Source organism: Miscanthus floridulus, chromosome 4 (genome assembly GCF_019320115.1).
Source record: "Miscanthus floridulus cultivar M001 chromosome 4, ASM1932011v1, whole genome shotgun sequence".
Lineage (NCBI taxonomy): Eukaryota > Viridiplantae > Streptophyta > Magnoliopsida > Poales > Poaceae > Miscanthus > Miscanthus floridulus.
In genome coordinates this window covers 98,603,903-98,621,762 of record NC_089583.1, presented here as the reverse complement: position 1 = coordinate 98,621,762, position 17,860 = coordinate 98,603,903, and the positions used below count along the sequence as shown (strand labels likewise).

General features: G+C 43.0%; 3 protein-coding genes and 1 long non-coding RNA gene across 4 annotated transcripts; 2 read left to right on the top strand and 2 right to left on the bottom strand.

Annotated features, from left to right (window-relative positions):
- The first annotated feature begins 7,636 nt into the window (after window positions 1–7,636).
- LOC136552275 (histone H4) lies at window positions 7,637–8,270 on the top strand. The gene has a single exon (XM_066543799.1). It carries the CDS (start codon window positions 7,717–7,719, stop codon window positions 8,026–8,028), a length of 312 nt encoding a protein of 103 aa, XP_066399896.1. The 5' UTR covers window positions 7,637–7,716; the 3' UTR covers window positions 8,029–8,270.
- Window positions 8,271–8,765: 495 nt separating this feature from the next.
- On the top strand, window positions 8,766–11,899 carry LOC136552278 (uncharacterized). The gene is made up of 3 exons (XR_010782782.1): window positions 8,766–8,943; window positions 9,299–9,404; window positions 10,565–11,899. It is a non-coding gene; the product is annotated as an uncharacterized lncRNA (long non-coding RNA).
- Window positions 9,970–12,572, bottom strand: LOC136552277 (NAC domain-containing protein 45-like). The gene is made up of 3 exons (XM_066543801.1): window positions 12,294–12,572; window positions 11,930–12,207; window positions 9,970–10,501 (listed from the first exon to the last, which is right to left on the bottom strand). The coding sequence occupies exons 1-3, from the start codon at window positions 12,448–12,450 to the stop codon at window positions 10,280–10,282; spliced, it is 657 nt and encodes a 218-aa protein (XP_066399898.1). The 5' UTR covers window positions 12,451–12,572; the 3' UTR covers window positions 9,970–10,279.
- A 1,528-nt stretch (window positions 12,573–14,100) lies between these two features.
- On the bottom strand, window positions 14,101–16,959 carry LOC136552276 (NAC domain-containing protein 54-like). The gene is made up of 3 exons (XM_066543800.1): window positions 16,573–16,959; window positions 16,146–16,426; window positions 14,101–15,225 (listed from the first exon to the last, which is right to left on the bottom strand). Exons 1-3 carry the CDS (start codon window positions 16,727–16,729, stop codon window positions 14,920–14,922), a joined length of 744 nt encoding a protein of 247 aa, XP_066399897.1. The 5' UTR covers window positions 16,730–16,959; the 3' UTR covers window positions 14,101–14,919.
- Between the last annotated feature and the right edge of the window lie 901 nt (window positions 16,960–17,860).

Here is a 17,860-nt window from a genome sequence, read left to right as displayed (position 1 = left end):
AGTTCATGATGTTGAATTTGATGAAACCAAAGGGTTCACAAGTAGAGAAATGAGAACTTAGAAGATGTTAGAGGCATTCAACTTTCAAATGCCATGAAGAACATGAATATTGGTGAATTAAGGTCTAGGCAAGTGAATGATGATGAAGATAATCAAGTGTAAGTGCTCTCTAACTCAAATGTATAAGATGATACAAATCAAGTTAGTGCAAGTGGCTCTCATGACAATGAACAAGATCAAGTGGCTAGTACATCATCTCAACCCAATGATCAAGCAAATGCAAGCAATCAAGTTCCAATACTTCAACCTACCAATGTCGCAAGAGATCATCCATTGGACACTATCATTGGTGATATTTCTAGAGGTGTACAAACAAGATCAAGATTAGCATTATTTTGTGAACACGTCTCATTTGTGTTATCTATTGAACCAAAGAAGATAGATGAAGCTTTGAAAGATGTTGATTGGGTAAATGCTATGCATGAAGAATTGAATAACTTCACAAGAAATCAAGTATGGGAGTTGGTAGAAAGACCGAAGGAACACAATGTGATTGGAACCAAATGGGTCTTTAGAAACAAGCAAGATCAAGATGGGATAGTAGTAAGGAACAAAGCAAGATTAGTAGCACAAGGCTATACATAAGTTGAAGGTCTTAACTTTGGAGAAACATATACCCCGGTTGCTAGATTGGAAGCAATAAGAATCTTGCTAGCCTATGCTTGTGTCCACAACATCAAACTCTATCAAATGGATGTTAAGAGTGCATTTCTCAATGGCTACATCAATGAAGAAGTATATGTTGAGCAACCTTCCGGTTTTGAAGATGATAAGAAGCCCAACCATGTGTACAAGTTGAAGAAAGCATTGTATGGCTTAAAGCAAGCACCTAGAGTATGGTATGAGAGATTGAGGGATTTCTTACTCTCTAAAGGGTTCATAATGGGCAAGGTTGACACCACTCTTTTCATTAAGAAGATTGGATAAGATCTATTTATTTTACAAATCTATGTTGATGATATTATATTTGGATCAACCAATCAAGATTTTTGTGACAAGTTTGGAAAGATGATGGCTAATGACTTTGAGATGTCCATGATTGGAGAATTGAGTTACTTCCTTGGTCTTCAAATTAAGCAATTGAAAAATGGTACATTTGTGAGTCAAGGCAAGTACATCAAGGACATGATCAAGAAATTTGGCATGATTGATAGCAAAGTCATTAGCACATCAATGGGAACCAATGGCAACTTGGATAGTGATGCAAGTGGAAACATGGTGGATCAAAAGTTGTATCGGTCTATAATTGGAAGCCTACTCTATGTGACCGCATCAAGGCCAGATGTCATGTTTAGTGTATGCATGTGTGCAAGATTTCAAGCCTCACCAAGAAAAAGTCATTTGAAGGCTATAAAGAGAATTTTGAGGTACTTGAAGCATACACCAAATGTTGGTTTATGGTATCCTAAAGGAGTAAAGTTTGAGCTAGTTGGTTACTCTGATTTGGATTATGCAGGATGCAAGGTTGAAAAAAAGAGCACCTCGAGCACATGTCAATTATTAGAAAGATCACTTATCTCATGGTCATCAAAGAAGCAAAATAGTGTTGCATTATCAATCACTGAAGTCGAATACATATCCGCCGGTACTTGTTGTGCACAAGTACTTTGGATGAAGGCCACTTTGAGTGATTTTGGAATCCAGTTCAAGAAAGTGCCATTGCTATGTGACAATGAGAGTGCAATCAAGTTGACCAACAATCTGATTCGATATGCAAGAACAAAGCACACTGATGTCTGCCATCATTTCATAAGAGATCACCAACAAAAAGAGGACATTTGCATTGAGAGTGTAGGCACCGAAGATCAACTTACCAATATATTCACTAAGCCATTGGATGAGAAAAGGTTTTACAAGCTAAGGAATGAGTTAAACATATTGGATTTCTCAAATATGTGTTGATGCACCCCCACTCATATGACATGCCCCTCCTTCGAGCTAGTCAAGGTAAAAGTTGATTGGCATGACATACATCCTTACTAAGGACATATTTAGTGCATCTAGTCATTTTTTTAATCTCATTAGGACCTTTCAAGTGGTTCTATTTTATTAGGCTCATTCATGAAAATCAAATAAATTTGATGTTTATATGGTATCACTATCGCTTCTATGCTTGACTTGATCTAGTGATGGCACATGACATGTTTATGGGCTCGTAAACCTAGTGTTTAATCTAGAAAATGACCTCTAAAGTGTTTAACTAACATGGTACAAGATAATCCTTATTTGGAGGTGTAAAAACCTTGTCCTTGGATCAAACCGAGTTAAATATCTTTGTCATATATTCTAGTTTGAACCAAATCTAGAACTTTGATCCTCACCCCATTGATTGACATTGATAATCTCGACCCTATAAGTAATACTATCGATATTTTGAACCTTTGTGGTCATTGATGACAAAGGGGAAGAGAAACAAAGATAAGTGAAAAGAAAGTGAAAGTGGAGAGAAACAACAAAATAAGTGACAAAGGGAAGAGAAATAAAGATACAAGTGATAGAGGGAGAACTCGACATAAGAGGAGAGATATGATATAAGGAAAGGGGATTAATTAAAATTTTGAGCACACAAGTAGGGGGGAGCAAGCTCATGAACTTTTATGATGCATTTGAATGTGTATTTCATATGTTTGCTTGCATGGTACAAGCATTAAATTTAAACATCCTTGCTTGTGTGATGTATGCTAGTTGTAAGTTTGAATGATAATATGAAAAACTAGCATGAATAGATTATCTAGTGATTTCATTCTCTAGTATTATTAAGTGGTATCTATTCAAAATATTTTCATGTGGTATATTTTCAAATGGTATCAAATTAATCATAGTGCTAAGGATGGTATAATGGTGCACTCCGATTGGTATCACGCTTCAAAGGTCCATGTTTTATACCTTAGCATCATTTGGTAGACATTGACTCCTATATTTCCTATCTAATCATATGTGCAAGCTTCAATCCAAACTCTTAGCACATATGTAGGGGGAGTAATTGCTACCATATGAAGTTCATGAAACTTGTCCATATCCTTTTACACATAGTAAATATGCTTGGGCAAGCAACATGGATTCAAATGAATTTTATTTCATATCTTTGTATAAGGGTTGTCATCAATTACCAAAAAGGGGAAAATTAAAAGCTCTAGTTTGGTTTTGGTGAATTAATGAAACCCTAAGTGCTAACCTAGTTTATCAAGTGATCATGAGATAGGTAGCACACCACAAGTGGTAAAGCAAATAAAGATCATAGCATGATGATGATGATACCATGGTGATGATCAAGTGCTTGGACTTGGAAAGAAGAAAGAGAAAAAACAAAAGGCTCAAGGCAAAGGTATAAATTGTAGTAGCCATTTTGTTTTAGTGATCAAGATACTTAGAGAGTGTGATCACATTTATATTTGATAGCCGTACTATTAAGAGGGGTGAAACTCGTATCGGAATGCGGTTATCAAAGTGCCATTAGATGCTCTAACTCATTGCATATGCATTTAGGATCTAGTGGAGCGCTAACATCCTTAAAAATATTTGTGAAAATACGCTAACACATGTGCACAAGATGATATACTTGGTGGTTGGCACATTTGAGCAAGGATGAAGAAGTTAGAGGTGAAATAGAGTTGGTTGCAAAGATGCTGGCATCGGTCAACTGACCGGACGCTGGGTCGCTCAGCGACCGAACGCTGAAGGGCTGCGTCCGGTCGTGTTGTCGGTCAGCACAGTAAGAAGTCACAGTGTGACCGGACACTTGCAGGGTCCGGGCGAGGCATGACCGGACACGTCCGGTCAGCAAAAATCAGTTTTGGAACCTGCTGTAAATGACTGGATGCTGGGTGTTCAACGTCCGGTCAACTCAGGCGCAGTGTCCGGTCAAGACTGATGACCGTTGAAGTTAGGACACATGGCTGGCTGCGAGCGATCGGACGCTGGGGGCTCAGCGTCCGATCAACTGACCGGAGCATCCGATTAGCCCGCGTTATGCCTAGTGAAGGGGTATAATGGCTCTATTTCGTGGGGGCTTCTATTTAAGCCTCATGGCCGGCTATGGCTCATAACTTTGGTCATTTTCATTGACTTAGCAACCTTGTGAGCTTAGCCAAAGCCCTCCCACTTATCTCCATCATTGATTCATCATCTTTATGAGATTGGGAGAGAATCCAAGTGCATTGCTTGAGTGTTTACATCTAGAGGCATTTGGTGTTCGTGTTTCGTTGCGGATTTCGCTTGTTACTCTTGGTGGTTGCCACCACCTAGATGGCTTGGAGCAGCAAGGATCGTCGAGCGGAGAATGGTGATTGTCTCTGGTTCCAATCGTGATGATTGTGAGGGGTTCTTAACCTTTCCCCGGCGGAGAGCCAAAATATACTCTAGTGAATTACTCGTGGCTTGTGATCCTCATCTTGTGTTGGTTGTGCGGCACCCTATTGAGGGTTTGGCGTGTGAAGCCAATTAGTGTGTGAACCTCTAAGTGAGTGAATCGCCACAACGAGGACTAGCTTACCGGCAAGCAAGTGAACCTCAGTAAAAATCATTGTGTTCATCATTGATTCCAAGGTGATTGGTCTTCTTTGTTATTTATCCTTCTGATTGATTGGTTCTTTCATCTATACGGCGATATAACCTTCTTGATCACTCTCTTTACTTTACCGTAAACTAGTTGACAAGCTATTTAGTGTAGCTAGTTGTGAGAGCTTGCTTGGTTGGTTGGTGTGGCTCTTTAGTTAGACTTTGAGAGTACATTAACATAGGGTAGTGTCATAGCTCTTGTATGAATTGACACTATCTAAACTAGAATTATGGTAGGTGGCTTGTATTTTGAGTAGGCTAACATAACACTTGCTTCGCCTTATAATTGTCTAACTATTTTGTTAAGTGTTGTTGTAGACATTTTATTAGGCTATTCACCCCCTCTATAGCCATTAGGACCTTTTAGATGGATGAGATATATATGTGATGGATGAGATATATATGTGATGAATGAGATATATATGTGATATATGTTTGTATGAATTTATTTGTCATGATGGAATGTAAAAAAAATTAAAAATTGCAGTTTTGGGTCACTTTGTCGAGTGTTGCACTCGGCAAAGGACCTCTTTGCCAAGTGCAATGGTCACAGGACTCGGCAAAGCTAGAAAAATGGGTGTCCAGAAAACTATTTTTCCAGCTTTACCGAGTGCTGTGACCATGGCACTCGGTAAAGAATTTTTTTTAAAAAAATTCAAACTTTGCCGGGTGCCGCACAGATGGCACTCGGCAAAGAATTTTTTTTAAAAAAAATTCAAACTTTGCCGAGTGCCGGACAGAGAGCACTCGGCAAAGAAATTAAAAAAAAATTCAAACTTTGCCGAGTGCCGAACAGAGGGCACTCGACAAAGTTTTTTTTAAAAAAAAATCAAACTTTGCCGAGTGCCGGACAAAGGGCACTCGGCAAAGATTTTTTTTTTAAAAAAAATTCAAACTTTGTCGAGTGCCGGACAGAGGGCACTCTGCAAAGATTTTTTTAAAAAAAATTCAAACTTTGCCGAGTGCCGGACAGAGGGCACACGGCAAAGAAATTTTAAAAAATAAAATAAAAATCTTTGCCGAGTGCCTGAAGGTTGGCACTCGGCAAAGAAATTTTATAAAAAAAAACTCTTTGCCGAGTGCCTGCAGGGTTGGCACTCGGCAAAGTGACCGTTAACGGGACCGGCGCCGTGACGGTCGTTTTTCTTTGCCGAGTGTCCCTGAGGCACTCGGCAAAGGCTTTGCCGAGTGCCCGATAAAAGACACTCGACAAAAAGTGCTTTGCCGATCAATTTTTTGCCGCGGCAAAGGCTTTGCCGAGTGCCTAAGGCACTTGACAAAGAACCTGAATCTAGTAGTATACTATGCTGCTATCTTGAATTCTGTAGTGATATTTCCCTCCTTTGGATTTATGCGAGTCTACCTTCTATTATCCATCTACGGCTTTTTTGTTCGATTGTATTTGACTTATAAGTCATGACTTATTAATCAATAAATAGTATTTTTTTCTCACATCAAGCCAGTCAATAATATTTTTAGTCAAGGCTTATAAGCCAAACCAGCCAAACAAATATGACGCTAATTTTTCCCTACTGTTGCTGACGTACATTAACACGTTATCTTCGTGCTGTGGTGATTTGGCTGCCAATCTTTGTTCGATTGATTGCTTGCTTCATGGTACTGCCTTGGGGAAACACAACATTATTGTTGATAATAATGCTTTCAGTAGGTTCTTTTCTTCTTGAGCCAACACAAGGAGGCAGGTGACCTAATACCACATACCAAGGATTCAGGCCATTGGTCAACCAATACAACCAGAATACTCAGTACCTTCTTTTGGACTCCTTTATTTGCCTCATGTTATCTAAAAACTGCACTTGCCTGCTGCTATACAGTTTGTTGCTACTTGGTTTGGTGCCCAGCTTCATACTCTTTGCTTTGGAGATACTTGGTCTGTTCGCTGGTTGGTTTCTGGGCTGGTTTGGGTTGGCTGGTGCTGGTTTATTGTGAGAGGAAAATATTATTGGCTGGCTGGATTGGGTTGGCTGAAACCAACAAGCGAACAGGGTATGAAAGTTTGGAATCCTTTATTGGGTTGGCTGAAACCAATACTCTTTGCTTTATTTGCCTCATGTTATCTAATTAGGTTTGAAAGTTTCGTCTCGCGATTTCTCACTCAACTGTGCAATTAGTTTTTTTCGTCTACATTTAGTACTTCATGCATGTGCCGTAAGATTTGATGTGATTGATACTGCGCAAATTTTTTTGAAAACTAAACAGGCCCTAAAGAAGGCCTTAAGCGCTGGTCCGCTGGCAGCCTGTTCGCTTGCTCGTAAATAATCGTAAATTTCAGCCAGGAATAGTGTTTTTCTCTCACACCAAACCAGCTAGGACCGTAAGCCTGCACTGTAGCCACACTGTTCGGTGCCTTTACACAGTCAGACGCGGCAGCCACTGCTGCAGTGCTGCTGCGGCCAGTTTGGTTGTCGAAATTTTTGGCAAAACCACACTGTAGCGTTTTCGTTGTTATTTGGCAATTAGTGTTCAATCATAGTCTAATTAGGCTTAAAAAATTCGTCTCGTGGATTTCGTCTAAACTGTGTAATTAGTTTTATTTTTTATTTATATTTAATGCTTCATGCATGCGTCTAAAGATTTGATGTGATAGAGAATTTTGAAAAATTTGGTATTTTGGGAGAAAACTAAACAGGGCCCAAACAGCCGAATAGGTTATTCACATTGGGCCCATCGTCATACACAGAACGGTCCGAAATTTCGCGAACCGCGAAACTCCCCGCCCAACCTCTGTCGTCTTGAAACATTAGGCCCACCTGGCACCCACTCAACCACGGTTCCCTCCAAAATCCGTCGACCCCACCACATCCTCACAAACACAAACACACCCCCAGATCCCCTCCCAGCCACGTCACCGATCCGCGCACCCGCACCTCCTCCATTCTCTGCCACACATCCCGCATCCAGCGGCACAGAGCTCCCATCACGCGGATCGTGCCTCCCATCTGCCCCCCAAAGGCCCCGCCTCTATAAAACCCAGCCCCACACGCCTCCACCACCCACATCAGCACTGGTCTCCTCTTCACACGAGGGACACAACCACCACCCAATACTTTCAAGCAGGGGAGGCGACCGGCGTCGGAGATGTCGGGCAGGGGCAAGGGCGGCAAGGGGCTCGGGAAGGGCGGCGCGAAGCGTCACCGGAAGGTGTTGCGCGACAACATCCAGGGCATCACGAAGCCGGCGATCCGGAGGCTGGCGAGGAGGGGCGGCGTGAAGCGCATCTCCGGCCTGATCTACGAGGAGACCCGCGGCGTGCTCAAGATCTTCCTCGAGAACGTCATCCGCGACGCCGTCACCTACACGGAGCACGCCCGCCGCAAGACCGTCACCGCCATGGACGTCGTCTACGCCCTCAAGCGCCAGGGCCGCACCCTCTACGGCTTCGGCGGCTAGGCTAGGTCAGGGTAGTTGCCTGGCGAGGTGTCTCGGATCTGTGGTACTCCGTAGCAGTTTGGTTACCTTCCTGTGTTCGTGTGGTAGTTGCTGTAGTGGTTGTAGTAACTGGTTCCTTTGTCCTCTTAGAGTCATGTTATGTGGGTCTGTAAGAACCGCTAGTTCGATGGAATTGGATGGATGGCGATGTAAGAAAATCATCCAGTGATTTGAAACTTGCTCCAACGTAGTGTTGCCTCTAATTGGATTTCTTGCAATTGGCTTTCAATCGTGCAGCTTTGATCTGGTTTATTAATTCTTCGTGTTCAGTTTTAATCCCCTTTCTGAAGTTTCATTACTTCATTGTTTGGGATCAAGTTGTTCACACCAATTTGTGGAATATGCGCTTTGAGTCGAAGTTTCAATTCACGTAAGTGAAACAATCGTTAATTCATCGTCGAATTTGTTAAATCGGGGTTGGAATTTAGCGTGGATGGATCGGTAGCTTGAAATGTGTCAGGAAGGGGAAGGGGCGAACACGGCAGCAGCCAACTCAGACGCTGGGACGAACAGGTACGTACCCAAACCGCCCCCCCCCCCCCCCCCCCCCCCCCCCCCCCCCCCCCCGCCCCGCCCCGTTCAGCAATTTCGTCAAGCAGCTGAGACCCACGGTCTCTGGTGTCGATGGCACCCCATTCATCCCATTGGCATTGGGTGCACCACATCCATCCCATTGATCCTGTTTTCTGGCCCAGACGGTGCACGCCCTCCGGCGCTCCCTTGGGTCTGGTTGGTGACTTTGTCGACCTTGAGGGATGCGCGATTCCGATCCTACGGCACCGGTGTGCAGCGCGACGAGTAGCAACTGCAGCCTTGCTTGGGAATTGGGATTGTCTTCCGAGTCTGGGGCTTGGATTTCGCTTGCCTGCTCAATCGGTAATGATTTCCCTATCTTTTACACGTCCTTATCACGGCTTTCGTTTCAGTTATTTATCGGTGCTGAAAAGCTGCTGGGATTAGTCTTGTGGGTGGTTGTTCCCTGTGGGTGGCTTTCATCAGGCTCACGCCAGCTTGTATCCATGGAACTTTTGTGGTTATCACACATTCTCTGATTTGTCAGTTGTTTCAGAGTTTTTTTTTTCCCGCTTCGAATGCAACAAGTGGAGTGTTGACGTTGTGTTCGGCTCAAACCTTGATCATTGAGAGCTCGACACCATTGTGGAATTGGTTTCAGTCCGATATAATGTCTTCTTAGCCCAAGTACCTAAACAAACTTCTTTAACTATGCCAGCAGCTGATGGAATACCAAGATAAAGCGAATGCATCCAGAAGCAAGTTTTGCAGAGACGAATGATGAAATTTCAAAAGCATTCCAGCATTGAGCAATGGAACTAAAGGTATAAAAAACTTGGGCCATGTTACTGAATCTTACTGTTATATGAAACTAAATTCTGAATTTGCAACACTGCCATAGAAGACGAGCTATATATGCTCTGGAAAATGCAAACAGTGTGCAGTTTAGCGTATTGAAGCTTTGCTGACCCAGAATCCTGATGCTGTGGTCTAGTGCTACTCTTGTACTACTGATTTGCAACTCAGAAATCCCTAGACATTAGCAACGTTGATTCAGTATCATGCTCATACCATACTGTTTCTGGTCTAAATCAAGAAACTCAGACTTTAGATTCAAAACCAATCGGTTCTTCTCAAGTGTCACTCCGTTCTGAGTTGTGGTGCCACTGTTTACGTTTTTTTTTTTTTTTAAACTTTAGCAGTAGTTCTGCACTTGTGCTATTTCATTAGAGTAGAGTGCCAAGGAATTGCAAAGAAAATGTGTACGAGTATGTCTAATAAAAACAACTATCCTTGGGTCTAGGTATAGATTGCAGGTCATAGGGGATTGACAACTTTGGTGACCTTTACTGTAAAATGATATCTGTAGCTGCATATGAAAGGAATATGTAAATAAATAATATGTGTCAAATTAAATTTCTGTCGTTGTACTGTATTCCCCCCTATAAATCGCTGTGTTTAATGACAGATACAGGAAGACCAAACCTTGAAGTACCAAAGTAGGATGTTTTTTCTATTACAGTACCAAAAGAGAACTATAACTCCACATGAAGAGTCAGAGCCCCCAAACTTAGTGGTCATCCTGTCCAAAGTGAGAACTGAAAAGTGATGTTATCAAACATATACAAAGTCAATGTGCAACTGAGAAGTTTCTAGTTAGATGAAGTTAAACAACTGTCTTATTAGTTCCATACTTCCATCACTTTGTTTTGTTGCACCATAGATCATCAGCTATGAACTGCATCCATGTGTTGTCTTTACCATGCTCATTTGAACCAGATGACTGTCCAGCATCCCCGACACTTGTAAACTGTTCTTGTTTTTCTTTAGCTTGTGATGAGCTGCACTCGCCTTGCTTTTGCTTCTGAAACTCTCCGAGTGCCACATTTTTCTTGAAGACACGACACAGTGCATATGAGTCCTGTAAAATAACAGCACGAATTAACAAGAAATTGACTGCATTTCTGTTTCCTTAACAATTTAGGTGGGATGATTTTTGGTTTTGCACCTATGGAAGGAAGACTTCAGGTTGAACAATTTGGATGAAGAGTTATTGCCATGCAAAATTGAATGCTAGTAAGTTGCTTCTTGAGTGCTTCCTATCCCTCTACTGAACAATATATGGTTGTATGTACTGAAAAAGTTTATCTAGATTGTACTGCACTGTTCCGTTGGGAACATTTTACTGAGTCCAATGTCCTCTTTGTTCAAATACATTCCATGTTTATCATTTGTTTTCTTAAGATATAGTATCTAGAGTCAGAGAATCCAGCATCAAGTACAGGTGTACAGCAAGAAATCAACAGTATGCAGATTCAGAACTTATAGCTAAAGCAAATCACTCATCTCCAAATGGTTTTACTGTGTACTTGGGTTGAACAATTTTAGCTCAACTCTTTAGTTCATAGAAATGTCTACTAAGAAGTCAGAGTTAATATCATGCTGCTAAAAATTTCTCTTAGAACACGAGCAATCACTCATTCCTCCAAATAATTACTATGGCACTTACTTTAAAACTGAATTTGGTTATCATGAATGATCTTTGTTCAACTCTTATTTGTTCACAGAAATCTCAATTAATGCCTTTTCTAACTGAACCTGTATTGCCAGATCTAATTCATATGGGGTCAATCAGACATTTTATCGGTTCAGGCTTTAAGTTTTCTACTATTAAGTAAAGTAGTGGGACATGGAGAATAAAGTGTAAAGCCACCGACACAACACTGGGTCACACCACACATGTCTAAGCTTTAAGGTAGCATCCACATGCAACTGACCCAGACTATGTATACTCTGAAGTCTGCATCATGAGGTGATGGCGGCACCTACTAAACCGTGTACAATCATGTGTTATCATTTCACATCCCCGACCAGGAATTGGATGTTAAATTTGTCTTATCAAGAGCACCAGAAAAAAGTGTACCATGTATGACCCCATTAGATAACTGGAACGAAACTTCTTCTGTACTTTGCAAAGTAACTATGTTCCATGGAAGCAAGGAATACTTTATGGCCACAGAAGGATACGGGGAGAAAAGGGATAAGAGCCCTAACTTTACATGCACTCCATGCATAAATAACGTAGCTTCCTAGAACAAACAATGCCCTAATTTGTTTTTCTGTATGTTTCAACGTGAATATTTCTTTAGCATGATATCCTTGAAATTCTTGTGTATTTAAGGACATGGTTACTACAACATTGATTAATATAGAGAACAAACATCTTTTTATTTGGGGAAGTCGGTTAAATTTTTGGTACCTATTGAATGCAGACTGAGATCACTAAATGCAACAGAAGCAACACAAAAGGTTTAACTCATACTGATGCATAGGAACATGAATGAGTAACCTGAATCCCCATGGTGTTCTCGCATTCGCTTTCCTCGATGCGGTACTCATGCATCACCCAGTTGGTCCTCAGCCCCTGAGGAGCTCGACCCTTGTAGTAGACCAATGTCTTCTTCATGCCGATTGATCTGTTCTGGTAGTTGATTCGCCGATCTTTGCCTGTTGATTTCCAGTATCCTGCTTGGGTTGCACGGTTTGTGCGGCATCCATTTGGATACTTCCTATCCCTTGGCCCAAAGAAATACCACTCGGAGTCTCTACTAGGCAGGAATGATTTCTCTTCCAAAACAAAGATATCTCAAATTTCAGTTAGGAGTGATGAAATCTCAGGATGAACAACTGAATGAACTTGGATTTCAGGTTACCTGCTAGCTCCCAAGGCTCACATTTGTAGAGGTCTACTTCAGGGATTATGTCGAGCTCGATGCTGAGCCCATGGACCTTCCTCTTGAGGTAATAGTTCACAAGCTCCTCATCAGTTGGATGGAACCTAAAGCCTGGTGGGAGATCAGCCGGCGCCATGGCCTCCCAGCTCGCTGCCTCCTTTCTTGCTGATCTTTCTTTGTCTTTACCCTTTGTCTTTCCCTTCTGTTGCCGGCCACTGTGCTCTTTAGCTCCTCCGTGAAATGATTCAAAGCCTGCCCTACAAGTAGCCGTGTTTCCCTTTACAGGATTCTCACACAAGCTCTGGACGTCTTACAGCACCGCTGGATCTTCTTTTCTTATCTTTCAACGAAACAAACTTTTATTTTTGTTTCCTGGATAACACACCTTTATGATATTCATGCTAGTAGATTGTGTAGGGCTGTATTGGGACGTGAAAGTTGTCACGGCATTGCCCTCTTGCGCTGTGGGGGTATGTTCTTTTGTTCACTAAACTTGTTTTTGTGTTTCAGAAGCTTGGTCTCTTTGAAGTGTCATAGAAGAGAACAGGACTAAAGGTGAGGGTGTTCTAGTAACATGTCTCTATGTATCGGGATCAGCGTTGCAAAACAGAAAGTTTATGGAAGGTAAAAAGAAAACTAAAGGTCCATGCAGCCATGAGGCCTTCCAGTGTCAATGAGCTTGCAGCTATCTATTTAGCCATCTAGATCAGACAAAACTTTTGGCTTTGGATTCTGATAAAGGAGTACTCGAGTACTAGAGGATCGCCATTCACTTTTTTAGTCTAGCATATATGTCTCTGGACATAAACTTGATTGCCTTCCCCCCGTAATAGATATGATCTAGCTAGTTCCTTTCTTTCTTTAATGAAAGATTTTATAAACAATGATCACAATCTCAACCAATATAACAGATATTTTATTTGATTTCAACCTTGGTTGGGTAACAAATCGTTCTGTCCATCCTGTGATAACTCGCTGTTTTCTTGTTCTTCTTAACTTCCCCAACACTACAATGACAACATGCATTTAAAGAGGTCTGCAACTAGTCTTACCCAATTCTACAGAAAAGACATGCATCCCTTTCAGCTGCATGTGGTCTAAAGCAATTTTTGCAGCTAAATGTAGATTTGCAAATTGCTTTTGCAGTTGATATGCTTGTTGAAATGGTGGAACAGTCCAAAGGTGGTTCTGAGGTGTTGTGTTGACATCAAGGGGGCACTCTGAACATTGCAGAGGCAACACGCTTGCAACAAAGTTTCACGATGAAGATGCTTGTAAGGTAGACTTCTGAACTTTAGTTTTGCCCGAAGCTTAGAAAATAGAAACATGATAGAATACAACACTATTATTTTGCTAAAATCTACAGAAAAGTATTCTTCAGCATATTGGTTATCTTAAATCTGTTACCATGGCACTTCTCGGAGGGTAATTTGCTGTGACATGTTGAAAAATGAATTCCAAGAATTTCAAGGTAGGAGGGTCCAAAGCATCTCTATCTAGCTCAAACTGGTCATAGTTATTGACCTGGAGGGCCGGGGTTCTGATTGACATTCCAGAAAGGGCTCCTGCAACAGCATGCGTTTTAACCTCTGATATTACTTATGGAATAGTATTTCTTCAACCCTTTGTGAACCCAAGCGTTTTAGCTTAGCAAAGCATCGCTACTGACAGCATGTGATTGAACGCCTGCTGTTAGGCTTTTCCTTATCAGCGGATCTATAGAGACCTTTATATGATATAATTGTAAGAACAACACTGCTGTTTGAACAAGCTATACAGCCTTTCTGGTTATATATGCTTAAAGGGAAAACACTGGTTTCTTACATGTGTGAAGTAGATATTTGAGGTGCTGCGAAATATGAGCCAATGTTTTGACAAATAATCTCCAAACTCTTCAGTAACATAATGTTTATATATATCAATATATGCAAATATCCTCATCTTATGATAACATGTACACCAGTGAACTGTCTTTGAGATTAAATTTTCTTTTCCTTTTTCCATTTTATTGGTTACGTAAGATGAGCAGAATAACTAGATTTTGCAGCTTGATATAACTTAAGAGGACAGGTATATAATAGTCATAATAATAATAATTGTCTTCAATTTCCATTCATTCTGTGCATTATATTTCATCTGACATATATAGGCACAAGACAAAAACTATGCAATGGCACAGCTACATCCAGTATGCTTCACAGAAGATAAAGACACCACTCCAAAAGGTACAATACATTCGATGAAAAACCAAAAAAGAAGAAAAGAAAAAAAAAACAAGGGAGCTGGTTGTTCCTATATACTATATAGTATATTAAATATATATAACCCTCCTTATGAACTCAACTCAAGGAAGGATTCTGACAACAATCTTGAGGCGGCAACGATCCTTCAACTCCCAGCAATAGGATGGACGCTGAAAACCCAACGGATGCTTGCTTATTGTGCTATATGATCTTACACCTTGTAGACATGATCACGGTGGTTATTAATAGCTAGCCAGCAGCAGCAGCAGCAGCAGCAGCAGCTCGATCAGAGAGAAAGAAAGAAAAATAGTTATTATTAGGAGAATTTCTCAGCTGCATCATCTTTGAACAGATCAAAGGTTTCAGCTGGCCAGGGCCACACAGGAGGTGCTCTCCTCGGCACCGTCCGCCGTGCTGGAGCACCACGCGTCGTCGGAAATGAACTGCATCCAGGACTCATCCTTGTCCGCATCATCGTCAGCTCCGCCGGATGTGGACCCGACGGGCACGTCCGGCGACGGGGTCTGGTACTCCTGGCTCTGGCTGCCGCTGGTGAGCAGCTGCTGGCAGGCGCCCTCCAGCAGCGCCATGCTGCACTGCGCTTGCAGGCCGTCCACCTCGGTGCAGATGGCGTTCTTCTTGAAGACCCGGCATAGTGCATAGGTGTCCTGATCATGAGAATGCCAGCACAGAGCGAGGAATTCAAAGAAAAAAGTCATTATTAACCAATAATATCTCTGTAGAACCTTAAAAAAAAATACCTGTCTTTTTTGCTCGTTAACTCGTGTACTACGACACTGATGCATGATTATGTTTGTACTACATGCTACATTTGCTATATCGTCTCGTTGAACAAATTAAACACAAACCATGCATGCCCTTTACTGATTAATGTTTTTGTGTTCTGTTATATAAGAACAGAGAGGACGTGCGTGATTTACGCGCGAGAGAAAGAAAGACGGCAAGGGAAGGGAAGGGTGTGCGAGGCTGATGATGGATTCAGCATGGAATAAAGCGGAAAGTGGCCTGGGCGACACCGACTCGCTTGGCCATGAGAGCGGGAAGATTGTGAGACGGTTTGCTTTGTTTTGCTTTGCCCTCCTTTAATACCTCATGGACATGATCAATGCACAGCCCAATGGAGATCATGTCTGCTGATCTGATGATGTTAGTTAAAAGAGGAGATTATAGAGGATTCATATACATATACATAGTACGGCTAAGCTACATACTACTAGACTGTAGAGACACGAGAAAGGAGAGCATTCAGAAACTTCTGTGTCAATAAGATCAAGGACAGAAGGAATTGAAGGGGCCCAATATGAGCAGACCTCTACTAGGTACCTAGCTATCTAACAGGAGAGCGTCATGATGTATCTGCACTACACAGCACGTGATATATCACGATCTAGCTAGTTCAATGTAAGCTGCCTAGCTTATTCAGCATACCAACCAGTTCATTGTAAGCTATATACCTAGCTTATTCAGCATAGCGGTTCGCTACCATTGCCACTGGAGCTGGTACATCATGCAAAATCACAAAGCCAATGCAACAAGCAGATAGGTAGCAGTGGGTAAAGCAGCTAACCTGGATGGGCAGCGTGTCCTCGGCGTCCTTGTCGTCGAGTCGGTACTCGTGCATGACCCAGTCGGTGCGGACCCCCTGCGGCGCGCGGCCGCGGTAGTAGACGAGCGTCTTCTTCATGCCGATGGGGCGGCCGGCGTGGTGCAGCACGCGGCGGTCCTTGCCCGTGGACTTCCAGTACCCCGCCCGCGTCGCGCGGTTGGTGCGGAACCCGTTGGGGTACTTGCGGTCCCGCGGCCCGAAGAAGTACCACTCCGGGTCACGGCTAGGCAGGAACGACTTGTCTGCAATTGCATATGCATGAGATCAATTCAGATCATCCAGCACAAAAAATAATCACGAATTCACGATGGAGCGGCGGCGGATTGCATGCAGCAGAGGACGAGCGAGATGCATATGGAAGAGCGAAGACATGTATCTATACACGTACCTGCGAGCTCCCATGGCTCGCACTTGTAGAGGTCGACCTCGGGGATGATGTCCAGATCGATCTTCAGCCCGTGGATCTTTCGCTTCAGGTAGTAGTTCACCAGCTCCTCGTCCGTCGGGTGGAACCGGAAGCCCGGCGGGAGCCCCACCGGCGACATGGTGACGATGTGTGTATCTCTCTCTCTTCGGCGCGGCGGTGATGAGATGAGCTACTACTGAATGAAGTAGTAGACGTACGTAATGATGCCGCCGCCGTGCTCCGGCCGGCCGATCGAGCTGGCGTGGCGCGCCGAGGAGGAGGAGGGCGCCCGTAAGTGCACCGGCCGGCGATCAGCGAGCTCCTCCACGGGGCCGGGTGTGAGCTAGCGCGTCGCCAAAGACACCTTGCTTGCTCCGTTCCTCTTTGGGCGCTGCTGCGGATCGATGCCTTTACCTGCAACGACCCCTGGCCTTATAAGTAGTTTTTCTCCCGATCGATCGCCGGCGTCAGCAGGTGGTGGCCCTAGCTGGGCCTGGGGTCGACACGGACACACTGCCCAGACAGAGTCATGCCTCTCTCACGATTCTGGGCGATCGGATGGCCACCTTTAGTTGTCGCTTTCCCAGATTCCCTAGCTAGCCCTCAGCCCCTCACAAGCTTGACCCTTTTTTCCATGGGCTCCAGGATCATGCATGCCGCCCTTGGCCCCTTCTCTAGAGTCCAGAAGACTAGATGACCTCTCCTCTCTTCCAACCCTGCACTGACAGATGCATGCATGCATGCTTGGCCGACTTGGTCTCGCCCTCTGCCCCTCCATCTACTAGCTGCAGTACATCACTGCGCAGGTTTTATTCTAGAGTCTAGTCTAGACACACAAAAGCGTAGTTTTTTTTTTAATTTTTTCACTAGGGAGACATACAAAATCTACAATTTTATATGTCTCCCTAGCCTCTGCTCCCTAGCATATATCTGATCTTGAGTCCTTTGCCTTGATTGATGAGAGATTGATATGTATGAATCGCTCTGTTGTAGATTGTGGGATGATGATCCTACAAAAATGATTTTTAGCAATGGAAACTAACTTTTCTGGATAGAGACGGCTCTATTCCTAGCCACCTCTACAAATCGAGATGGAAAAGTAGAGGAGGCTTGCCAACCGCCTTTATAGAGGTATTCCAGCGCGCCGCCTCTATAGATCGGTTTGTAGTAGTGCTTGTCGGTGATCAAAAGTGCACATTGTATCATATATCTGGCTAGGCTACTGAAATTGAATTCTTATATAGTACATCTAGTTAGATATATACGATTG